Source organism: Anthonomus grandis, chromosome 2 (assembly GCF_022605725.1).
Source record: "Anthonomus grandis grandis chromosome 2, icAntGran1.3, whole genome shotgun sequence".
NCBI lineage: Eukaryota > Metazoa > Arthropoda > Insecta > Coleoptera > Curculionidae > Anthonomus > Anthonomus grandis.
Genome location: NC_065547.1, coordinates 42,702,801 through 42,729,461, shown reverse-complemented (window position 1 = coordinate 42,729,461; position 26,661 = coordinate 42,702,801). Strand labels below are relative to the sequence as shown.

Genomic DNA, 26,661 nt, shown 5'->3' with positions numbered 1-26,661 from the left:
TTTTTTCGCCGTTGAAAATCTGCTATCTCCGCTGTCATGCGTTAAACTACATATACCTGTTGCCACTCGCACACGTGCCTCCGTTGTTTATACGAATTTTATAGAAAAATAATAGTAGTTAAAGAATAATTCCAAAGCATTAACTGACCAAAGGTAAGTAATAACTAAAAATAGCCTATTACGAATATTATGGAGTTAGCTGTTTTTCCAATTTCATTATATTTATTTTTCTTGATCATAACAGGTTTTCTGTAAGTAAATCCTTAAGGGCATTATTAATTATTTGGATTATAATTACATTTTTAAAGTTATAATTATAGTTCTCCGGTTTAGATGATATTCCCTAAATATAAATTTAATAGTCAGTTAGTTCATACAGGGTGATTCCAGTTAAAAGGAAATCATCAACTTTGGAATGTTGAAGTTTAAAAAAACTATAAATTCTTAAGAAAATTTAATTATTTTTTTTTTGTTGTTAATGTTTTTATTGTTTTTGAATACCAATACTGTGTACCCACTATTGAGTTGCATAAATGTTAGGGAGTTTTGTTATTACAGATGGATCGTTGTTCCGATCGCAGTAGGCTAATAGTACAACTGGCTCAAAATATCTTTACGGAACCCAATGATGATGTTACCTTAGAAGATAATCTAGTTAACGCTGTCGATGTCAATAGTGTTTTATCTGCTGGTGAAGAAAATATGGATATTCCGCTGAATCATGTTTTGAATTTGGAAACATCTGTCACTGCCGGTTATACTACAGTACCTGATGTGGAAATAAATATAATGGATTGTTCATACGATAACTCGACTTTTACATCACATCAAATAGACTATCCTTTTGCTATAGAAAATGACGATATCACACTACTTTCTTTGATCGAAGAACCAGATTCTTGGATGCTTAAGTCGGAAGAAAATTATACAGAAAAGAAACAAGACACTCTAGAATTAGGTACACCAAATTCCGAATCCTTGACCCAAGATACAGAAAAGAACCGAGATACTCGAGAATCAAGTACAACAGATTCCGTATCCCTAGCCGAAGATAATACGAAAAAGAATCATGATATTATAGAAGCAGGTATAACAGATTCCGAATCCTTGGCCGAAGATCAATTAGATCCTGACTATTCAATATCGGATTCTGATCAGAGTAACCATGCTCTGGTTCCATACTCTGACCATTCTGACTCGGATGAGGCGTTTGATTATCCAGAAAAAAGCAAAAAACGAAAGAAAAGATTCCAGGTTGATAAATCTGAATGGCTTGTTGAAAAAAATAAACTTTTACGGGAGAGAGGTAAACCATATTTTGAAAGAAAAAAGAGTAATAATCGGTGGAAATATGATGAACCCAAGCAGCCACGAAAAATGAAAGATAAGTGCAGGTGTCCAGTGACTTGAAAAGGCATACTTAGATGTGCATCAATAGAAGAAGTTGACAGAAAAACAATTTTTAATTACTTTTGGCAGTTGGCGTGGGGAGAAAAAAAGATATACGTTGACAGTTTAGTTAAATCTATATATTCTTCCAGAGACAAAGACAAAGAAATATTCCCGACGAATCTAGAAGAGGACAAACATTGGAATATCATTTAAAAATAAATGATGAATTGGTACGAGTATGCCGATTAATGTTCCTAAATAAATTGGAAGAATATATCAACACCAAAGGAAGCTCCTTATTAACGTAGAAACAGTGAGAAAAAAGCTAAGCCTTTTCAAGATGCCAAAGAAAAACTGTTTTGAGTTTTTAGATTCCATGCCTTCACTTGAGTCACATTACTGCAGATCTCAAACGGAAAAAAAGTACCTCCTTCCAGAATGGCATTCGAAAAAGGCATTATACGACTTTTATGTAAATAACTGGTGCAAAAATCGAAGTTTAAAGCCACTATCGATAACCATTTTTAATAACGGGTTAAATACACGAAACCTCGCATTGTTCTCACCAAAGAAAGACCAGTGTGAAAAGTGTACTTACTTCAAACTGGGAAACCTATCAGAAGAAGAGTTTAGCTTACATATCAAGCGGAAGAAAGAAGCTCGAATGGAAAAGGAGAGTGATAAACAAAAGCACTCATTTGTATTTACGGCTGACTTACAAGCTGTACTAATGTCACCAAAGTCAAATGTCAGCAGCTTGTATTATAGGACAAAACTGCAAGTTCATAATTTATGTTTCTATTTGGTGTAATTTCCTTGAAATTAAAGTAATGCCTCTTATAAACAAAAGCAATAATAAAAATATAATAATATACACAGATGGATGTACTTACCAAAATCGGAACGCTGTACTAAGTAATGCACTTTTGAACTTTGCTCAACAATTCAATGTTACAATTACACAAAAATATTTAGAAGTAGGGCATACTTAAATGGAGGCAGATATGATGCACTTTACTATAGAACGACGCTTAAAAAAATTAATATCAATGTACCCGCTGAGTATATACAAGTTTGTAGAAATGCTCGTAAAATTGCTACCCCTTACGAAGTAAATTACCTTAACTTCACTTTTTTTGAAAAATTTGATAAAATTGACTTCTTCAAAAGTATCCGTCTAGAAAGAAATAAAGGTGATGCAAAGGTAACGCAGATTAGGGCATTGCAATATATCCCAGATGGAGGTATATTTTATAAATTAAGTTTTGAAGATACATGGCAAATATTACCCCAAAGAAAATCTTCAAATGTAAGTTCCTGTCCATTTGATAGTCTAAATCAACTTCATACTGAGAGACGTAATATTTCAAAAAGGAAATTTAATGACCTACAATTCCTAAAAGCAACCCTGCCGGTCGACTACCATGAGTTTTATGACAATATTCCCCATGATTAGTTTGTTTGGTGTTTTAATTTTAGTGATTTAGAATGTTCAAAATAGGAAATTTTTTTAGATCTGATTTTCTGTTCATATTTTCCTTATTACCAAAGAATGTTTTTTTTTGTATTTTTGTTAAAAAAAAAAAAAAAAAAAATAATGATGGTTTTTATTCAAACGTTATGAAAACCTGTTAACTCCTGATTTTGAAATAGTAAAACTGAAAAAAAACCTGCTAAAAAAAACTATGTTGTAAATTGTAAAATTAGAATGTTTCTTTAACTTCCCGTAAAATGGTAGAAAACGGAGTTAGCAGTTTAACCCACTTAGCCGACGATATATGAACATATAGAAGTACGGTTAAGTCCTAATGACTTCTAACAAATAAAAAAAATATATCTTAAATGATTATCAAATGAATATGATTATTAAATCATATAATGAAAACCGAGCAACTTATTAGTAAATTTATTAAAATTGAAATTAAATGTAAATTGTATCAGAGAATGTCACCAAAGTTGCCTATGTTGCGCATAACATGTTACCTCAAGTAATGACACCCGCTATCATTAGTCATTAATCCTCCTGAAAATTTAAGCCAACTTCTATCTGACTCCTGCATGTCTTAAATTTAAATTGATTTTTAGAATAAATATTATTTTAAATGCTGGTTTACCTTTTTGGTTCAGGATTACGTCACTACTTAAATAAATATCAATTTATGAAGTACTGTATTTTATTATTCACGAAGTAAGATCTTTATCTTTTACCTGGTTGGTTCATTTCTTCTTCAAAATAGATTTTAAATGGTGGTGTTGATTTTAATTGTGGGTTGATGATAACATCTAAGCAAATTTATTGAAAGTGAAATTAATTATGAATTCACGTTTATTAAGCAGTACCTCTTAAAGACTTGCATATCTGCTACACAACGGCTGCAAAATAGCCTGACACTTTTTGCTGAACTGCTCGGACAGTTATCTATTAATCTAAAACAACCTTACTTGTTTCATTGTGAGATTTATACGTTGTTTTTTCTCATTTGCTTAAAGTATGGTTTCTCCTGATACATTTGTAGCGCAACAAATGTTGCTGGAACCATCTAACTGACAGTTGTAGGATATATGTCTATGGTGATCCCTTTATTTTTCATAAAATTAAAAGAAATAATGAAAAGTGTGGCAGGTATATTAATAAATGTTCAAGTACATTTTTTACATTAAGTTTTTATTAAGAATTAAAGGTCCTAAACAAATAAAGGCAATTGAAGTACCATGTTATAACTCATAAGTGTACCTCACAGTGGAACTGAGTGGTGCGCATGTTTGAAAAAAACTCTTTTCGTTTATTGGCCAAATCTCGAATGATCAATAATCATCACTCAAGCGCATTGGCTAGTTTTTACTGTGAGAACTTTAGATATTTGATAGTGGTTTCTCTCTCTTTCTTGGCTTCAAAATTTGCTCAGATTATGTAACGTTTTTGAATTTCTACATAGGTATATTATTAAAGGCTATGTGACACTTGAGTTTATCCAAATGTGCTAATCGAAATCGGAGAATAAATCAAAGTATAGTAGATGGAGATCTGACGAGTCAAAAATTTATATACAAAAGTGCCATCTGATATAAAATTTTAATTCGACAAAAACTAATAAATTTTCCTCTAATACGTTTTTTTATTACACATTATTATTGACAGTTTTAGCGACAACGATATCGTCACCGTCCTCGGTCAGCATGGCCAATTTCTTAACCAACGCACGCGTCCTGTCCGTCAAAAACGTGTCCACTTGACCCAAAATGTTCACCAACTGGATCATGTTCTCGAAATTCTTGTTGGTCTTTTCCGCCCTTTCCAGTTCCTCCTCCTTGGTCTGAATTTGTTTGCGTAGCGACTCGATAATGCTGGCAGGATCGGTTTTCGAATTGTAAACGTTCGGTGACCGGTTTATGTTGTTTGTAGATATGTCGGCTGAGAACACAACTGTAATCTGAAACGAGACGAAAAATGTTAAAAATTTCACATATTCATATTCTAATCTAAGTTATTTAATCGTTAATGATTAGTTTTAACTTTTCTTTGCGTGGTGTTTTTTAACGCAAAAAATACTGTAGCTGAAAATGGCGGATTGTCGAAATCAAGATGGCGCCATCATTTTGTTACCTGCCATTTTTAGGGCAAGTAAGTTGAAAAGGCGCAAGATTTTTAAACTGTTAAAAGGTTAATGACGCCGGCTCCTATTGGCTACAGTAATAAGGCCATACTAATGCCGTACATTTGATAGCAATAACATCATTGATATGTCAAGTAATTAAACATTTCTTATTATGAAGTTATCTCACAACTTTTTAGAAACCTAAACTTTGTATGAGGTTTAATGTTACTATTATACTGTATGTATTTGTTCTCGTAGCAACAGAATGAAATTAGCTGATAATGGGCAGAGGCCTGCATAACTGAAGTGCCGGACCATGAAAGTGTCGGCATTTCCGCAGCACACACCGCATTTTCACCATCCTTAAGCCCTATCGTGACGTAATCTTTGTGTTTAATAATGTTGGAAATGACAGTCCTCGTTAGCCATTTTTCATGGTTATGAAGGTTGAATATGGCTGGGTGGAAAAGTCTGCCACCCAAGATGGTTCAACTGTTTTTTCTGATTGGCTAATTTTTGACGTACTTTAAATATGACAATAATGACATTTAACGATTTTCTTCTAATTTCTTTAAGTCTTTAAAATCAAATTCTATTTAAATATATGTTTCATTATTTTTCAGTTAATGCATCACTTTCTGTAATTCTGTCAATGTCTTCAAATTCAAATATCGCGCAATAGATTTAAATTTACCGCTAACACCACCCAAGTTGATCGCTCCCGCCCTTGTCAATAAAGCTGTCAATTCAATTTCTGTCTGATCATTAAGCAACACGCATTTCTTTATTTTGCCTGTTAAAGGTTTAAGGGTTGTACAATAAGTTTCCTGTGGGCATTACCCAACACTATATTTTATTATCTTTTATGAACTTTATATAAATATATATATACTCTCATATACATCATTTCCTTCTTACCTAAGCTTAAGGCAACTAACTTTTGTAACAAAAAATGACGCACGCCATATTATGGATTAGATAAGATGGTGGATAGGCGCCATTTTGAAATTTTCGGGTTATACGGATAAAGATCTTTTGGCTTTTATTTTCTTAAAATTCTAAATTAGAGCAAAACCGATCATCACGATAAAATTTTGAAACTACGCCATTTTGTTGGTTAAATTAGAAAAAAAGTTGGTCACTTTTGTAGTCGATATTTATTTTTAGCAGTATAGTCCAACAGAATATTAAAGAGTTAGAATTACAATGTTCTAATAATAAATGCATTCTTATATTCTATACATAATAGCATAGTATAAATGGTATTTTCAATAATCTAATAATAAGTCGTAATCGTAACATTAAAAAATAAGTAAGTTAGAAAAAAGAAATTAATTCTAAATGAAAAAGTTACATAAAATATATACCTACTAAGATTCTAAATGCTTAAAAAAACAACAAACAGAAAATTTAATTGTATAATCTCAAATAAGCTCTCGCAACTTAACTGGTAAGCAAATAAATCACAAGATTGAGAGATTCTATTAGCATTACTACACCATGACAGACAAGGGTGAATATAGGACTATATTGGTGTTGACTTTGTATAGGTAAAAGTCCTACTAGAATTTAATAAATTTTAGACGAAAAATTTAATTTTTCGAGTAATTCAGAACAGTCAATATCCCCACGCGAAACTATATGCAACAATATAAGTGAAACTTTATTTCTCCCCAATTCAAAAGATTCCAAGGAGAATTAAGTCAAAAGGAGGTTCTATGGAATATTCTGCGGTAGGTATAAACCATCAACTGTAAACGGTAGATACTTTTGTTGAATCTGAATTGCTGATCTTGAATCGATGAATTGCATAGGGGCTCCATATAACAGAAGCTTATTAAATAGGTTTAGAACGTACACAATTTTGTTGCCGTGTTATGGAAACCCCACCAATTGCCTACCAGAAACCCCAATGCCCTACTGGCGAGATTAGAGACATCCACCTGATCCACAAAAGTTAAGTTAGGGTCAAAATGTACACACATATCTGAAAAAAATAAACACTGATTCATATAGTTACGTTAGCATACTATTTTATTTATAATATAAAGGGAAAAAAGTAAAATATGTCTAAAATTTACGTTTTTAATAAATAACTGTTCAGATATTGATAATGTGATAAAGAACCTGCCTGTTTTATTTCGTTAGCTCCGTGCGGAGCTATTTACATCTGTGATAGAACATGCAAAATGAGATGACCGGTAGTTTTAGATTGAACATTGCGTGTTACTGTGCGAGCGCGAGTTTTAGTAGTTTTTTTGGTAAAATGACGGATAAGCACAGAGCTATAAATTTGAAAGAAAAAATAGACATCATTAAAAGTATTGAAAGTGGAATTAACAAATCGGAAATTGCGAGAAGGAAAAATATGGCAAAAACAACAGTTTCTACAATTCGGAGCAATCGTGAAAAAATCAAGCAAGCAAGTGAAAATAAATCGCAAAGAATTAAGAAAATTAGGAATCCCGTACGCCCAGATGTGGATCAAGCTCTTATTCGATGGTTTGGGGTGAGAAGAACCGAAAATATTCCTATAAGTGGACTACTTTTAAAAGCAAAAGCGGAAGATTTATCTAAGGGATTACACGGTGGAGATTTTAAGTGCTCTACGGGTTGGCTCGAGCGTTTTAAAGTTCGTCACAACATCAATGTCGGCAAAGTGTCCGGTGAAGCAGGAGATGTTAGCAGGGAAGCTGTGGTGAACTGGTTAACCGAGAAATGGCCAGGTATTGCACAAAATTACAGCTGTGAAGATATTTTTAATAGGGATGAGACCGGACTATATTTTACAAGATGACTCCAGACCGTACACTGAAATTTAGAGGAGAAAAGTGTGTGGGAGGCAAACAATCAAAGCTAAGATACACCGTTTGGGTTTGTGCAAATATGACAGGTAGTGAAAAATGAAAACTTCTTGTCATTGGTAAATACGAACGACCGAGGTGCATGAAAAATATTAAAAACCTGCCTGTTATTTATAAATCGAATAGACGCGCATGGATGACTTCAGACATTTTTATTAATTATTTGAAAGAGTGGGATGAAAAACTATTGCTTCTAGTGGACAATTGTGCAGCTCATCCAAAGAATGTAGATCTGACAAATATCAGATTAGAATTTTTGCCTCCCAATTGCACTTCTGTCATACAACCAATGGATCAAGGCATAATAAAATGCCTGAAAACCTATTACCGTAGATATTTTATGTATCGCCTAATTCAAGTATTGGATAGTGAGGAAACGTTCAATCTAACAATTCTAGACTCGATAAAAATAATTGCGAAATCTTGGAATGAGGTTTCACAAAAAACGATTCAAAACTGCTTTCGACATGCTGGTCTAGTGAAATCGATTGAGGAGTTTAATTCAGATGATGACTTGCCTCTGAGTCAATGGTACGAGAAATATAAAAGTGTTGATGATGATGACTGGGATATTCCGCTAAGTTATTGGTTGTAAAATCACTGCCAAGACGTAACTACTGTAGAAAAATATCTTCCTGAACTAGATAATTTTACGACCATCGACGATAATCTGGTAGCAACGGAGACCTTAACGGATTGCGACATTATTGCCGAAGTTATAGAATCAAACTGTTCAACGAATGATTTAAGTTCCGATAACGAAAGCGGCGATGATGATGGACCAGTGAACGAACCCATTCCAAGTTATTGTGAAGCACTTTGTGCAATTAAAACTGTTACGAATTTCTTACAATATACTGATTACGGATCTGATGATACAATTTTACAAGTCTCGTTAAAAGTTGAGAAGTACATCGAGAATTTCAAATTGTGTAAAAAAAATCAGCAAACAAAAATATAACACGTTATTTTTTTGAAAAATCGTAACTAATAAATAGTACAGATTTATTTTGATTACATATATGTATATGTATCCTATTTCAATGTTATATGTTACATATTAATATTATATCTTTTTTTGTATTTAATATTTAGGATGTATTTTTTGTTAATTTAGTCCTTTAATTAAAACAAATAAATCTTTACATATTTATTTTTATTGGTTTCTTTTATAGCGTACCTCCGGTTATAAAGTACTAATTTTATTCACCCTAGAGGGTACGTTATAACCGGAGCTTACTGTATATAGAGTTCACTCTTTTAAAAAAAAGGTAAAATAACCGGTAAGACGTAACCAAACACCATTCTACTAAAGCAGTGATTTTACCTTTTTTTTAAAAGAGCCTTCCGATAAAGCTTTTAGATCTGCAGGATGTATGTTATTATTGTATGTTCTAATTCTGTATGAACATATGGGGTAGATGTTTTTGTCAATGCATAGTTTAGGCTTTTATTGTTATTGGCACTTATGGATATGTTTAAAATCAGGTGATGAAAAAAGTGCGTTTTATAAAATCCTTTATATCTTTTTTATTATAAAAGAAGTAATAGCAAAATTTTCAGGGTGTGTTTATAAGAAATGAGCGAAAATTTAAAAATAAACTAAAATTGAATTTTAAATAACGAATTTACGAACAAGGGGATACGAAACCTGGGTCAGTAGTAAGAGCCTGCGAAATTTCCTGACATAACACCGCTTGATTTTTGTTACAAAGGGTTCCATAAAAATGCGGTTTACTGTAGGTCATACGAAACTGAAGAGGAACTGAGACACACTGTTCTAGAAGATATTAACAGAATTAATCCAGAAATTAGCACAAAATCCTGTGAAGCAGAAATGAGACGATATATGTTGTGCGCGCGAGAAATTAGTGGCTTATTTGAAGCCCTACCTTAATTCTAAAATGTTACTGATCAATAATAATTAATAAAAATATCTAAGGCCTATTGCCCTGAAACCTTTATTTCGTTAATTTTAATTATTTATCCTGACCGAATATAAATATGTTATACATGGTTGAAGAGCCTGTCTAAAATTCAGTATGGCTCCTATAAGAAAATGAAATGTTGACTTCGGCCTCATTTAATATAGTGCGCCTAGATAATTCTTTATTTTTATTTGGAAATTCAATTATTTCCTACCCACAGTCTGAAAATTTCTAGATATAGGATCTTTAACTGTTTCCGAGATCCCCATGTACACCATTTTCAACTGGAAATCCTGCATATTCTCCTTTTTGTACTGTGATAAAATAGTATGCATTTAGTTTTAAAAAATATTTATACTTAATATTTTTTTGTAAAAAGGATGATAAATAAATAATTAGTACTTTCGCCATCCGCTATACAAATTATTAACGTTTTACCTGGACCACCCTGTGTATGTAATTTTAGCAAAGTATGTATAATATTTAAAAAATAGAAGTAAAGCAATTTTTAATAAGCAAATTTAACTAATATTTTTGTAAAAGTAAATATAAATAAGCAAAATGAATTTAAAAAAAAATTTTTTTAAAGATAGTTGGGAATATGAAACTACTTAAAGAGAAGTTAAATGTACCTAAAGTGTGGCAAGTATGGATTTAAACATAACTTTCTACCTATTCAATAAATTTTTAATTTTATCTCTTCTCCGTACTTTTACCTCTCCTAAATCAAAAAAATTTAACATTAGTTATATTATTATAATATACCTTTTACAAGCTTTTGCTAAAATTCTCGTTTGGTCTAATGCTTTGGTAAAGGAGACTGTTGTCCCATAATTTAATCAAGTTATAATCAGTAATAGAAACTAATATTACTTACCAATAGAGCACCAAAAAAACATAAAAAAACTCGCTCCATGTTTCACGAAATAAAACTTGCACCTTTTCACAATCCGTATTTGCACACTGATAGACAAAATTTCTGTTAGCCGATGCATGTCCCCATTAAAAAAAAACTGTTTAGCTCGCAGATTTTCCACGGGTTTCGTTCTCCGTTCTTTTTGCAACGTTTCGTAATTATAAACAATTTTCGTTTAAACAAAACAATGTTTTATACAGGGGGTACAATAAAAACACATTTTGGGAGAGAAAACGTTTATTTGCTAAAAAAAGAAATAGGTTGATGGTGTCAAACATGAGCCTCGCATAAGGGTTTACTTTAATTAGAATAATAATTTCACTTGCCTTATTAATTTAAATAAATAAAAGAAAAATAGTTAAAGCCAGGGTGTAAAAAACGTAAGTCGGAAGGTTTTAGTACGTCTGTGTATAAGGCATCAGTTTAAGCCAATCACTTTCCTTGGTTAGAGATAAAATAAGCATATTGGGTTGTACCTATAAATTATTTAGATTTTTTTTGCGAGCAATATCACAGTATTTTCCTATACACAGGGTGATTTTTGTAATTTCATATAACGCTGATGGATTACCGTCGAGTTCGGTTATAACATATCGAAAATGGACATTGAGTAAAAATACGTTAAATAAATCTGAGATGGATGCAGAAAAATCCATATACATGGCAACCTGGACAAGAAATGTCAAAAAAGACGTAGAGAAGTAAATAGTAAAAAGCGTAAAATGCCACGTAAAAAACGAATATATCGACAACTTCAAGGTATAGAAAAGACTGGTTGATAGGAAAGGGAAGGCCGAAGAATAGAATAATAAAAAAACGGTCCCGAAAAAGCGATAAATTAACGCTAAACCATTGCAATTCACTAATAAGTCAATGGTAAAAATGATTAACTATTATGGTTTGGCAATAAGAAGAACCGTTCACTCTTTTGAAGAAATAAAAAAAAGCAGTGAGGGCTACATTTTTCCATATGATATCCACATATAAAAGCCTTCGACACTCTTACTGCTGAGATTTTTGGTGCTAGTACGTACTCTTTGATTTGCTGGAAATATGATTATGGAGATCACAACAGGAGAAACGTTGACAGTTACTTCAAAAGCGGCGAAAACTAGGTAAAACCACTCCAAAGAGGTTAGAATGTTTCGAAGGACAACTTTAGGCATTTAAAACGCTAAACGATTCGGTTAAAATGTTGACTCAAAATTTGTTATGGTATTATAAACATTACATTATAAACAAACAGTCATATACACATCAGTATCTAGGTACTGAAACAGTTAATTTTTGTTTATGATTTATAACACAAAAGTGAGATTTTAATTTTTTTTCTGACAAGTCTGACATTTTCTTATTCTTAAACTATAATTTTTCTTTAATACCGAATGCTGTATGCTTTCCCGAGATGATGTACCGTAAATCGGGGTTACTTTGGCACCCTCAACCTACTTTGGCAGGTTGCTATATTTATTTATGTATATTTTAAAATTCCCCTCCTTATTTATTTATTTTTTTTTACAGTGATTCTCTTTTGTTGCAGGTGTAAATTAGGTAAAAATGCCAAGACATTATAAGACAAAAGTGGGGGGGCGCCAAATATTATATATACCTTATATATACCTACGCCAATTATTCAACAGCCGATTTACAAAATGCACTTGCCGCCATTAGGGGTGGTATGTCGCAAGCAAAGGCAAGCAAAAAATTTAAAATTTCGCGAGGAACCCTTCAAAACAAGTTGAAGGGCAGCCACGAACGGCACCCAGGTCACCCAACCGTGTTTACCCCCCTGGGAGGAGAACTTGTTGACAAAGACATTGAGTACAGTGAGTGATTGGGGTTTTCCCTTTACAAAAGCGGATAAATTCGGCAAGTGTTGCATAAATATTTAGAAAAAAAAAGGTCGTGTTGTTAAAGAATTCAAGGACAATGTTCCAGGTAGTGATTTTTTGGAACACTTTATCACCAGAAACAACTTTAGTGTTCGTTTAGCCGCGAATATCAAACGAACACGTGCAGCGGTAGGACCAAATGCTATAAATGAGTTTTTTGAGAATATTAAAGACGTTTTAATGGATGCAGATCCTCGACTGGTCTTCAACTATGATGAGACCAACGTTCAGGATGATCCTGGAGCTAAGAAGGTGGTGGTCCCCAGCGGAACAAAACGCGTTGAACGGGTCCAACATTCGAAAGCATCGGTTAGCATTATGGTATGCGGCAATACCGCAGGTGAGCTTTTGCCGCCAATGGTTGTTTACAAAGCCGGAAATTTGTACGCGAATTGGACTCAAGGAGGTCCGCCTGGAACGGTTTATGCCAATACTCTAGTGGTTGGTTTGATATGATTCAATTCGAGAAATGGTTTTTCGATATTCTGCTGCCTAAAATTAAAGATATGAACACTCGAGGGAAAAAAGTTGTAATCGGAGATAACTTAGTCTCTCATTTCTTTACCCCCAAATAGCACGCCTATAATGCAACCATTAGATGTTCCAGTCTTCGCACCCATGAAAAAAAATGGCGGGAAATCTTGGACAAATGGAGAAATGAAACGAATGAAATGAAAGTCCAGCGCCTCCATTCCTAAAGAATATTTCCCCACCTTGTTAACAAGAGTATGGAATTCTGTGAATGAAAATGTGAGCAACAACCTTAAATCAGGCTTTAGAGCTACAGGGCTTTGTCCATATGACCCTTCAGAAGTTCTGAAAAGGATTCCAGGGGCTCTTCCAGAAAATTTTGAAGAGGTGCAAAAAACAATGAGGCAAAGCTTAATTGATGTCCTTCAGGACTTACGCGGTTCTAATAAGGAAAAAACTGTTAGAAAACGTGGGAAGAAAGTAGAACCTGGAAAACAACTTCGAACCGAGGAACCAATAAATAATGAAAACTTTGATGCAGAACCAGTGGCTGGTCCCTCAGGAACTCAAAAGATGATTATAGAAACCAGTGATGAAGATAGCGACGATCTTGCACTGATAACATTTCAAACAGCTTCTAGCAAAGTACTACCTCCAAGGGAGCCAAGAAAAAGAAAAGTGAAAACTAAAAACGATGGTAATTGTGCAATTTGCTTTAAAAAATGGAAAAACTACCAAGGTCCTGATTGGATTCGGTGCTGTCAGTGTTGTAAATGGATTTGCGGAATTTGCAACGAAAAAAGTGTAGATCAATTTTACGTCTGCATAGACTGCACAAATGTTGATTTTAATTCCGACGACAGTGTGAAGGATAAGGACTTCTGTATTTAAAAACATCAGTTATAATTTTTTTGTTTTTTTTTTCGGTTTTTACATAAAAATAATATGTTAATTTTCTGTTATTGGGTTTTTGTAATAAATGATAAGTTAATTTTCTATTAATGAGTTTTAATAAAGTTTACCTATATGACTAAAAATAATTTTCACAAAAAAAAATGCACTAGGCTTTTTTTTTGGTGCCAAAGTAGGCTTAGCAATAAGTCTATAATGGCAACAAACGTATTTTTATACCTTGCCAAAGTAACCCCAATAATAAAGCCTACTTTGGCACTCCATCAAAAAAATACATATATAGTATATATATACCCCCTCGATAAAACAAAACCATAATTGGGTGATTTACTCTATTTTGTACACAAGACACCGTGAAAATATAAAATATTTTAATTTTTAATTTGTTTGTGAGTTATAGTCCAATAATAGGTGCAAACCTGTCAAAGAAATCCCATTTTACGGTACATTTTTTTGAGGAGTCAACTTTAACTTAAAAAAAAATATTATTGAATGCATGTAAAATCAAAAATATTTTTTTATGCGTACTTTGAAGCAATAAAAACATCTTACGTACATTTCAAAATGATCGCATTTTATTGTCTTGCTTAGAAAAAAATAGATATTAACAGATAGAAAACTGCGTAAAAACAGAGTCATATTTGTCCTGAAATAAATTTGCCTAAGTCATTCCGAAAAATTTAATAAAGAGATCCAGAGAATAACTTAAAATAAATAAGAAAGTTGTAACGCTTATTTGAGCTTACCGATACACACAAGTTTTTTTGATTTGCTAGTTCACTGCTAAAGTCAAGTCGGATGTACCGGACTTGACTTTACTTGAACTAGTGATTAAAAATTAAAAAAAAATCGCCCTGTATATTTCATAAAAACCGATTGTCACAGCTACCAAATATTGATAAATAAAAATAACTTTTAATAAAAGATGAAAAGCTTAAAATGATGTGCTCGTGTTTCGTACTTCGGTTTAACCAAATGCATTTTTAAACACCCTGTAAAATAACCAAAGGCCTTTCCCATATGCCTGATTACAATATTATTAAAAATAGTTCATATAATAGATCTGGTTTATATACAAAAACATATTTACAATAACCACTATATACATGCTGAACAATAAAGGCCCTTAAATGAATGTTATCACTTTTGGTATCTAACCCACCTGTGTCAAGGGCTGTCGTTAATTGATATATGCGACGCCACTGATTTGCTTCTGCTTCGGCTAGACGGCGATCTAGATCTAGACCTGGACCTGGATCTTTTGTGTTTTTTCGACTTCCTTTTTGATTTTGAGCGTTTTCTATAAAGGGGAGAAAAATATTATTTGTCTCACAATACAACCGCCAGTGTGTCAAATATGGGTATACAAATGAACACAATACAAAGTGGAAGTTACAAAAAATTGATGATGGTCACTCAAAGAAAAAAATGTCTGCTTTTAAATTTAATAAAAGAAGCAAAAGGAAAAATCACAACCTGCAATAATTATTTTCAGACCTTTTAAATGAACGCAGGAAACAAAAAATTGGAAAAATTTCAGTTTTAACATTCTTTACAGATGACTGCCAGGCAATACATGATAATTTCACTATTAAGACTAATGAATTAAAAAAACTAACTGTTTTATATTGCTTACTAGTTTCAAAAACTTTTACAAAAAAATGTTTACTTTTCATTCTGCTCTCTTCCTTGTAGAAAAGTGATATTTTGTATTAATAATTTTTTTATAATATATTCTTTATGAAGTTTTTAATGTTTGTTCCAGCAAAAAGATTCAAGCCATCTAATATTCTCTCTCTGGTTTTTCGCTTATACTGGAAAGTTATTTAAACAAAAAGCTTGTTCATAGAAAATTAAATCTGGGTATGGGTCAATCAATCATAATCGGCAATAGCCTTCCCACTTTAACTTCCAACTTTATTATTTAAGGAAAACTAAGGCAGATATTAACCGAATATAAAGTACAAAACAAAAAAAGCAATGAAAACCCTCCTATTACAAAAATTGGACCTGTATGTATTTCTTAAATTTTAGTAAGCTTAGTGTATATTCCAATTATGCTAAACTCACTGAAAATTCATACCTTTAGCCACTCTTACTATGGGACAGTTTCGATAGTAGTTTGTTACATATTAAATTGTGATTTATAAGTCTACAAACTGGAATACTAAGAAGGGAGAGCGGACTAATGAATAACCCACCTTATAAAGCGATTTTGAATTATTTTAAGTCTCAATATTATTTCTATACCTTATCCTCGATATGATTAAGAGAAACTGTAATTTATTAAACACAACCAAGTGCATTAAGCCCTAAAGTCACCTTTATTGGAGAGATATTTATGTAGCACAAATGTGAACGTTTACTAAATATATCGCACATTAGATATAAAGGTTATTTTAATACCATATTGGAATGAGGCCTTGGTAAGAAAAAGGTTTGTAGGTATCTAGCATTAAGTCTCGGGGCCAAGAAAAAAATACAAGGCGCAATGCATGTAGATTAAAGCGGCCCAATAGTGTGCGGTGGTTAAAATGCTTTACAAGAAATATACCATCAAGTCTATAGGACTGAAATCAACACAGGACCTCCTTTATATGGACCCACTGTAAAACTTTCACTCGAAAACCAAAAAACTCATACCTTTTATGTGACTTTTTCTTTTCCTTTCGCCGTTTCCTACTATCTCTGCTCCGACTTCTCTCCTTCTTGTGTTTTTTATGTTTCCTACTATCCTTCCTTCTGGACCTCGATCTACTCCTAGACCTACTTCTATCCCTTTTTTCCCTCGAACTACTTCTGGACCTAACAGATATGATACTATCCTCGGAATTTCTTCGGCTACTACAAATAGTTGATGGCGAGGACAGTATTTTCTTCTTGCCGGGCGATCTTTTACCCTTATCCATATTTTCTACGGACTTTAGTTTGAGGAACATCGCCGCTTTTCGCTTTCGCTCCAACTGTCGGGCTTTTTCTTGTTCGTCGGCAATTTTTTGCTGTTCCCGTTTGATCTCCATCATTTCCAATATAGGGTCGTCGTCTTTGATTTCTAACAGGCCATTGATTTGTTTTGGTTTTTTCACTATTGTGGTGTCGTCGGCGAACATGTCTATCGGTGGTGATTTTCTTTTTTTAGGAGACGAGTTGATTCTTTTGGGAGAATTGGGGCTTTTTGTTTGAGGTGGAGATTTGTTGGGACTTTTAGAGGTTCTCTCCTCCTTAATTTTTATTTTCGGAGGACTTCTCGATCTTCTTTTGGGAGGACTTTTTGATCTTGACTTTTCTTTAGTGGGAGGTGACTTGGTCCGTAACCTCAACACTACTTCTTTCAAATCGCTTACTATAGTGTTACTGTTTGTCTCGGTTGCAGTTTGGTCTGGTGGAATATCGACAATTTTGGGTGGTGCCACTGTGATTGGGTTTTCGGGACTTTTTGGGACTTGTTCTTCTTCGGATGAGTCTTCCATTGGCAGAGCACTCTTGATCTCTTTCGAGGGCTCATCTTTGGGTTTTTTAATTGAAAAGCACACAGGTGCGATGACTTTTTTTACTTTTATTTTGGCTTTTTTCGGTTCCTTCTTTTCTACTGGTGCCCCTTTTAGCTCTCTCAGTTTTGCTCTGGAATTAAATATAAAGTATTACGCGGCACCAATGATTGATTATTTAAATTTATAATTACAATAGTTTAATGATAAATTCAGTCCTTTACAGTTGGACGCAGTTATGCATAACGCGACCAACCGCCAAAATCACAATTTTGGGAAAACACAATTAAGTTTCAAGTGGCCTTAAAAATAGATAAATTAGAATGAAGATCTAGTTTTTGCAAGACATATACAAGGCATTATTTCAAATTATTCTACAAAAGCTTTTAGCAAAAAATTAAACCATTTAGAAGTTATGATAAAAATTGTCGCTTAGTCTTGTAATCCTTCTTACATATTATTGGGTATTTGTATTTTACAAAAGTGAACCGCACGCCAAATTTGTCGCATAGCTCGTTTATGCAAAGCTATTTTATTCTAAAACTGTATATTTTGACTAAGAGCCTTACTTTTTATTTAAAATAAAAAGTGACTATTTAAAATGTTTCAGTTCTAAAAAAAGCCACGTATACAGGAACTTTTTATTTTGATTCAGCCTTCCTTAGGATATTTTCGGCTGATCGAAAACCTAATCAGCAGTAGGGCTGTTAGTCGAAACATATAGTTTAAAAATAAAATAAAAGGCTAGTTAAATAAAAGGAACAATAAGATTAAAGTAAAATTAAATCACCTTTTAAAAACTTTATTTACTAATAATATATGCTATAAGCAAATTAAAACGTCAAAAAAAAATGCATATTTCTTTGGAACATTACCAGCTACCCAAGAATTCTATTCTGCTTCATCCTCAATGTCAAAATCCGGTTGCCCATCATACCCTTCCAAGTCTTCCTCAATAATGGATCACCTACGAGGTTTTTATAAAATATTTTTGGATCTTTTGGTATCAGAGGAAGCAAAAACTTTATGTCTTTTAGTTTTTTCTCTGGAATAGGCTTTCCCTCTGGCCATAAATTTTCAAGTAGATTTTTAAAGTTGGTTTTTAAAGTTTCCTTATTTTGTGGTCTTCCACGCTTTTTTTTATATTAATTTCCTGGTGAATTTCATCCTTAAAAGAAGTTTTAACAAATATTCTGAAGGGACTGTCTTTTCGAATTTCGATTTCTTTAAATTGAAGTCAATTTATTTAATTGTTTGCCACATCTACTTTTCGATTAACAATATTTTTTTCGATTTTAGTAGTAGAAAAAAAATGTTCTTTTTCTATTTTATGGACAACAAGTGGATTTTTCTTGCGGCATGATCATTATATAGTCATCAGCTGTATACAATCTTTGTTGTAGTTTTAATGCGCATTCGATATCTCCAAAATCTGTGTCATTAGGTAGATAATTATGACCAGATGTTAAAAAACGCAACGTTATCTTTTCTAATGAAAGATTAACTTCAAACATTGTCATAAGGAATAAAACCATTTTGATGTTGCGATTTTGGCCACCGCAGCTATCTGACCATAAAATCAGATGTTTACAAGCAGCCATATCAGCATTTTCTCTTACATGCCGAAGTAAACAGGAACCCACTTCCTGAGCCCCTCTACCTGCCATACCTTCCAGCCATAAATAACAATGCCCTTTATTATTATTTTTTCCTGTGTGGATAACCAAATTATATTACCAGAGCTGTCTTTTATAAAAGACAACACTTGTCGGTATACAAGGAAGAAGCAATGTTTTTTCCATATCAAAGGTGAGTACTTCAAGGTGTTCGTCTTCCTCGGCCCTTTTTCTGTCTGCGTTCATTGCATTTCTCGTCTCACTAGCTAAAGTTAAATGATTTTGTTTTTCCATCTTATACCTATTTTGCTCTTCAAGATTTGTCGTATTTTTCAAAACTTTCAGTTTGTGGCAAGTATTGCAAGTGTCTTTTTTTAGTGGCTTTCTCTTAAGATTAAAATTACTCAAAAAAATCTCTTTATATTTTGAAAATGAGATTGGGCTCTCTGATACAGATTGTACATAACGTTTAATGTAGTATCCGATCGTAGATACATGCAGCTTGTTTGTTCCCTAGAATAATGTGACTTGTATTTTGGAAATTGATCAATGTGTCGGATTACTTCTAGGACTCTATCTTCTGATACTTTGTTTTTCCCGCCGCTAACAACTTCTCTCATATCTTTTACTCCTTCAACTCTGTTTTTTAATTTTAGACAAGTATTAACCTTAGCACTAGAAATTCTCAAAGTTTGAAGGAAAAACATTTATTTGAGTTTTTAACCCTTTTTCTTTTTATTGGATTTTCCATAGCATAACAGAAATTAGAGCCCTCTGTATTAGTTGTTGAGTAGTTGTTCATCTTAAAGTTGTTGATCTTGAATTTCTTTTCCAATATTTCATCTTCCATTTCAATGTGTTCTTCTAGTGAAACTCCTTGCTCTGCATCCAAAGTTTTTAAAATGAATCTCTCATCTTGTTTAACACTCGTTTCCACAGCATTATTACTATCATCATATTCTGGGAGTTTTTCTGGGAATTTCGCAGGCAGGAGTTCGGTAAAATTTTTTGGCGAATTGATACTTTGGACGTCTTCCTAAAACCAACAAATTGATGGTAAAATAGTTATTTATGATATAATTGTTAAAAGTACATTTTTACGGCACGAACGTAAAAGTTAGAAAAAATAAATTTTTCTACCAACGAGTTAAAAATACAATGCTTAAAACCCCCCACTAGCTTTAAAAATGTTATTTAAGGCACTGGTGTTAAAAAAAGTACTTTAAGACTAGTGTTAAAAGCAAAACGTCACATTTTCAAAACAAACGTCAAAAAATCCAAATTTTTTTATTAATTAAATATTCTAATGATTTAATTTGCAAACTGTATTAACTGCTTTTTATTGTCGTTTGTAAAAAAAAATTATAATATGTTTGTATTGAATGTATTTTTAAAGGCACTCGTGAAAAAGTTTTACATTACGCCTTAAAAATGTACTTTTAACTCATATTATAAATATCTATTCAAAAAGGTCTTTATTTAAATGCTTTAAAAAAGAAAAAATAAACTTTAAATGAAATCCACTTTCAATTTTTAGTACATCAATAATTTATGTGTACCCCGACTGACGTCACCAAAAGAATCACGCATTGAATTTTATTCGAATTAAAGAGCATGCCGGGTTTTTATCTACCGTATGTAAAGATATCAATCCATTTTGACAAACAAAATGTACATATTTTCCTATTATACCTGGTCGTCATTGCTTGCTACTACTAATGAGTGTGAAGGCAAACTGGCTGAGATGGTAGTAACTGATCATGCTCCACTTCAATAAAACCAGGATTTACCTGAAAAAAAATAAAAAATAAATATGTATTGACGTAAATTTCGAATAATTTCTATGAGATATTATAATAATAAATATTTAAAGTTATTTTAATAATAAATACCAACCTGATATAAATCATTTGCACTGTGATTCTCTAAAGAATTATTCAAATCCATCGCGGATGAACTAGCTACGTCTTCTTGATCCTAGAAAAAATTAAGGCAAAGTTTAAAAAACTTGATGGTAGCACTATAGTTTGGTATATCTATCTCACATCCGTAAAATGTTTATATTTTCATTTTACTTACAACAAAAATATTAGGTGTAAAATTTAAAGAGCTATATTATATTATAGAAAACTTACCTCTAAGTTTATTTCATATGCACGTTTCAGTATAATAGCAGTCCGATTCATCACTTTTATTTTTTATTTTATTTCAATCAATATTAACGATTATTATTCATACACAAATGTAACAAATAAACATAACCTGTACATATCGCTCAAAAAACGGAAAATCTTAGGCCGGTTTTATGCATGCGTGTGATAAAAATGCGGCGTTCTCTAGTGTAATTTAAAATTGCATGTGCACTAACAGACGTTAATTATGTCCTTAATTAAACTTAAAATTATGTCCTTACTATAAATTTGTAGCGTTCAAGAATTTTTTTGTAGATAAATACAGTCTTTGGCCGTTAGATGGTGCAATAATACCCAAAATTCGAATTTGGCGCTTGGTCGCGTTATGCATAACTATGTCCAGTTGATCTGGTGGTTTTACTCTAGTGCTTTACATTTTTTTCACATTTAGTATGGTAAAATGACAAATAATTGCTAGTTTATGATCATGTTTGTGTATCAAAAAGTAGATGAACAAATCAAAAATTAAAACAGAGCTCGAATTTTAATATTTTTTTGTTTGGCATAACAAATTATTCTCAGTGTTTTTGCAGCATTGACAATAAGATAAGGTTGCACATATTTTTTGTCCTTTTTTTGACTGTCCAGAAGTAGATGAACAAAACACATACTGAGATATTTTTATTTGTGTTTTGCTTTCAGTATCAGTTTAGCCACTAAATAGTTAATAATAATCATAATAATAATAATACTTTTATTATTCCATAAAAATAATGCAATATTACAATAATAACAATACACTGTATACAAAAAAAAAACAAAAATTCCATGGAATAAAAGGTAATTTCAGCTTCCATTCTTTACACAAAGAAAGGGCTGTTGCAGCCTTGAATTGACAAGATTCTATAAATAACGGTATATACATTGGCACTGCTGATCAAATATTGGGACAAGAAAAAGCTATAGAATATTTAGTAAGTAATATTTAATAATAAGTAATATTTGTCAATCTGTTTTTTTTTTTAATAAAAGACGATTATTATTATTATTATTAGAGTTTTCAGTTAACAATGTTCTTCACAAAATATTAATTGGAAAACTCAACCTTAGCATCTCGGGAAGAACGTTCACAAAACGGTATTAAAAATTTCTGGCCCTAATTATTTCGTGGCTAATTTCTATTTCATTGGTCAAGATTTTCGCTTTCAGCTGAGATATTACTTGAAATTGAAATACTCAGTAATTACCAGTTTTAAATCACTTCCAAATCATAATATTCAATTGACTTATTTTAATAAAAACCGAATGATTTTGGGAATTTCTTAAATTTAACCTGGAGGCAGTATCTAAAAGTCACGTGGTGTAAAACATTATCTTATTAGACCATTCTATTGCAAAAACTCAAACTTACTTGTAATATTTATAAAACTCGTGTTCTCCGTTCAAAAAATCGAACCTGGAGTCTCCCTTTTGCTTAATAATTTCCTCGAATTGATCACCGTTTTTGGATACGTACTCGGCCATTTTGTCAATGACAGTTTGCACCTCGCTCGGAGGAACTCTAAAATTACAGAAAAAAAATTATTGAAATATAATTTTTCCTCAAAGTAAGCGCTAACAAACCTGTAAACTTCCACTTTTTCTTCAACAGACTCATCCTCGCTTCCACTGTCAGACTGCGAGTCCGTATCGGATCCTGATCCGTAAGCGGTCAAAGAGAGCAAAGGTTTTTTAACTAGAATTCGATCAATACACACAACAATTATTAATTAAAAAAAACATCGATAAAATTTTACCTTCGTTGTCTTCGTACTTTACAAGCGGTGCCGGTTTTTCCTCGAGTTTTACCGGTTTTTCCGTTTTAGGTTCCGGTGGTGGTAGTTGGGGAATGTTCGCCGTTAGTTGACTAACTCCGTCTTTATTTAAATTTGACACTAAAATGTATTTACAGTTATTAACATTTATTGCACAGTGAGGTCAACAATAACCTCTTGCGTTTGGATTTGACGTTATCGAGAAAATAAACAATAAATACTGAAGCAGAAGTAATTCTTCTTCAGTATTTTTTGTATATGTAAACAATTAAAATTAAAAATAATAAAATTAAGAAAAAAACATAATAATAAATAGAGGGTTTTTTGACATGGAATCAAACCCTGGGGCGTATATCTAATACCAATTTTAAACCTTTTACCCCCTGATGATGAACACCACTGTGTCCGAAACATGTAGGGAGTTTTAAATAACTAAATGTTTAAAATAAATAAGTGGAGGGAGACTGCAGGATTTTCATTTTACCTTAACCTATGACTCCACTGCAAGTATGAACTATTTCCTCACCAAGAAGTAATTCTGCTTGTTGCTACCAAGTTTTAAAAATCTTTTGGAAAAGGCGACAATGACATACATTTTCACAATAGAAATAGTCACTTCGGGTATTTTCCTTATTCGGTTAAATGTCACTATATAAATATTAAATATCATAATAATCTTCACTGTTATCTCAATTATTACCTATAGTACATATAGGTACCTGCTTGTGATTTTCAAACCGTAATATTCAATAAATTATATATCTTGTCTCTGTTTTGCGTATAGAGCCAATTTTTAAGTTTAAAACATTTATTACAAATACAGTCTATTGTTAATCGAATGTATTAACACACTAACATCAATAAAAATTGATTATTTTATTTTATTGATGTTAGTGTGATGTTATTGTGTGGCTTTTGTATTTAGATAGGTATGTCTTTTCTGTTAATTGGCGTTCTGTCCTGTATCATTTAATTTTAATAATTTTATTTAGGTCTGATGATGCCCTAATACGGCGACACGCGTAATTTAAAATAGACGCTTGATTTATGGGACTTAGACTTTGAGTTTACCTTCTCCCTCCTTTGTTCATATACTTAAGTCTCTTTGAGAGTAATGGATAATTATTTTGAATTAATTAAATATGTTAAAATTGGCGTGATCTCATTGACTATGATCTTGAAAGTTTCGCTCCTAACATCATGCAAAAATGCAAAGAATGCATCCTGGAGCTTTGTTCAATTTTAAGCACTTAATAACTTTGTGCCTATTGAGGCTGGTAGATCAGCAAATATCGAAATAGGATGCGATGCACACCATTTGGGGCAGCACTGGAACAAACAAACGAGGTGAGTTAATATTAGATTGCTGTGCAGCCTCTAGCTTAAATATTCTTAATATGGGAGACGAGCCGACGTTCGTACTCCAACGTACTCCGCAGAGAAGTAATTAATCTAATCCTAGGCAAGAGCACATGAGCACAATGTGCACAAGGTTCGAACTAGTATCTGCGGCACAGCTCCGAGGTTTTACAGGAATCCCAGGAAAATGAACTGGAGTCTATAGACACTAGGGCGCAACCTAGATAACTGTCCAACGGAGGCTAAAAACAACCTGGAGCACGAAGTGCTGAGAGAGGCAGTTATAAAGTTACGCAGCCAATATCAATCAAGAAACATCTCCTGGTGAACCCAGCAACTGAGTGAGGTTAGGCGGACAGTAATAAAACTCTTTAACAGAGGTAAGAGAATTGGGGAGTGGAATCAATATAGACAAAGCTTAACCCGATACAATGATGCCATAAAAAAAGGCAAATAGAAAAGGATGAAGGAAGATAACAGCATATGCAACACTACACTCGGCAATAGACAACGGGTCTTATCAGACCCTTGAGACTGACCCTTGGTTCGTGCATACATTCCAATGGAGAATATACGACAACCGAGGAGGAAACTCTCGGTTTAATGCTAAACAGCCACTTCCCGGAATTTCTCCAATCAATACAGGTACAATTCCCGACTCCTGTTATTCAAAACAGAAGCAAAAAGAAAAACTGGGAACTGATAAAAAAGGATGTAACCTACGATAATGTTAAGTAGGCGGAAAAATACCTCTCCTGGAATGGAGGTATTTTTCCTAACATGTTACAGCAGGGAAAAAAAATGTTGCTACCCGCGTTATGCAAAATAACAGGAGCCAGTCTAGCCACGGCCCATATACTAGAGAGTTGGAGGGAAGCGCCGGTAGTATTCCTACCAAAAGTGAGACGCGACTCATACCGGAAACCCAAATCCTTCCGCCTAATCTGCCTTACATCATTCCTCCTGAAAATAGGGGAACAGCTTATAGAAAGGTATATCAGGGACGATCTACAACGGGTTAACTCTCTACATCTACATCAGTATGCTTACCAAACAGGCAAATCTTGTGAATCAGCAATCCATGAGATAGCCCAGAGAGTTGAAGAATCTTCGAACAACAGAAATCGCCCTAGGAGTCTTCCTAATATGTTAAATCATAACGGAGATACAAGGGGGGTCTCAAAGTCCAACATTTTCAAAAGCACACTGTAGATTAAAAACTTTGACAGATATCAAAATTTTGACAACGGCAAATTTCGTGTCATAAAAAAGTAGTACAATAAGGAGGAACCACAAAATATCAAGATATAAAAAATATCAATATAAGAGGCTACTGTCGAATGGCACAACGATCAAAACGAAAAATGAACACAATGCCTTATTCGACAAGATAAAGGACCTTAGGAAAAAACCAAGATCACACAGCTAGACAAAAATATTTTGTAATTATGAAGGAAAGGGACCACTCGGCTTAGTAGTAGTTGGTAGCATTGGGACAAGGAGACTAGAGATAAGGAGACTGATCTGTATGCTAACGTGTGTACCCAAAAATGAACGAAAACTAGTATCAGAAAGTTGCCAACAAAAAGATGTTGTTAGTCAGAAGTGTATAGTTAGAAGTGTATGCGATTTTCGGCATTTTCAAGTAATGGAGATGGCATCCTTCGTAAAGTTGCCTTCGTGTCTGGTAAGTATTTTACACTCCCATCAGGATCAATTACTTTACGATATATCCTGACAACATCTTTTGTAGAAAAGTGCAATTCGTACACATGTTTACCTTTTTTACCACTTTCGAAATCTATGTTCATCCTGCACAAACAACGAAACGAAAAAAAAACGTTATTTATGCGAAACAGTTTTTGAAATATAATCTAAATTTCAAAAAATACATGAAAAATTTTAAAAAATTATTCATATGTATATAATAATAAACTGACCTGAGTAGTCTTAAAAAGAGTTAAAACCCTTTTTTTCTCTTTTTTCCTGATCAAAACGAGGACCGATCGTGGAACCGCAAACGTTACAATGCCTTATTCCAATTAAAAATTAATTTAAAACGATTTTTTATCAAAAATTCTCTTTTGAAATCATCAAACTGACGCGAGTGAAAATAAAAACAACACGCAGAGTAGCCAATAAGAGCGAGGCACACTTTTGACCAACAGCGCCGAGGTGGCTACTGAGCGAATCCAGTTATCATTCAATTTTGAGTACGCGTCAGCTCATTTGGGAAGCATGGAGATCAGCCTTCTTATATCCAGTCTCCTTGAATTGGGCG

At 33.0% G+C, this 26,661-nt stretch overlaps 2 protein-coding genes and 1 long non-coding RNA gene across 4 annotated transcripts in view; all 3 read right to left on the bottom strand.

Moving 5' to 3' along the window:
* Positions 1-4,488: 4,488 nt before the first annotated feature.
* LOC126747379 (uncharacterized) lies at positions 4,489-10,811 on the bottom strand. Its single transcript, XM_050455961.1, has 2 exons — positions 10,658-10,811; positions 4,489-4,823 (listed from the first exon to the last, which is right to left on the bottom strand). Exons 1-2 carry the CDS (start codon positions 10,694-10,696, stop codon positions 4,512-4,514), a joined length of 351 nt encoding a protein of 116 aa, XP_050311918.1. The 5' UTR covers positions 10,697-10,811; the 3' UTR covers positions 4,489-4,511.
* A 104-nt stretch (positions 10,812-10,915) lies between these two features.
* Positions 10,916-26,661, bottom strand: part of LOC126747368 (protein suppressor of white apricot) — a 38,166-nt gene continuing 22,420 nt past the window's right edge. The window contains exons 8-12 of the mRNA XM_050455949.1: positions 23,004-23,141; positions 22,831-22,942; positions 22,619-22,768; positions 16,615-17,592; positions 10,916-15,271 (exon numbers count right to left, since the gene is read on the bottom strand). Coding sequence (XP_050311906.1) covers positions 15,139-15,271; positions 16,615-17,592; positions 22,619-22,768; positions 22,831-22,942; positions 23,004-23,141 — 1,511 coding nt within the window. The 3' untranslated portion in view covers positions 10,916-15,138. The remainder of the gene's footprint in view (positions 15,272-16,614; positions 17,593-22,618; positions 22,769-22,830; positions 22,943-23,003; positions 23,142-26,661) is intronic.
* LOC126747384 (uncharacterized) lies at positions 18,536-21,605 on the bottom strand. Of its 2 annotated transcripts, XR_007664174.1 has the most exons (4): positions 21,155-21,605; positions 20,972-21,052; positions 20,768-20,865; positions 18,536-20,111 (listed from the first exon to the last, which is right to left on the bottom strand). It is a non-coding gene; the product is annotated as an uncharacterized LOC126747384 (long non-coding RNA). The 2 variants fall into 2 exon arrangements; XR_007664173.1 differs by lacking the exon at positions 18,536-20,111 and having other exon boundaries at positions 20,590-20,865; positions 21,155-21,413.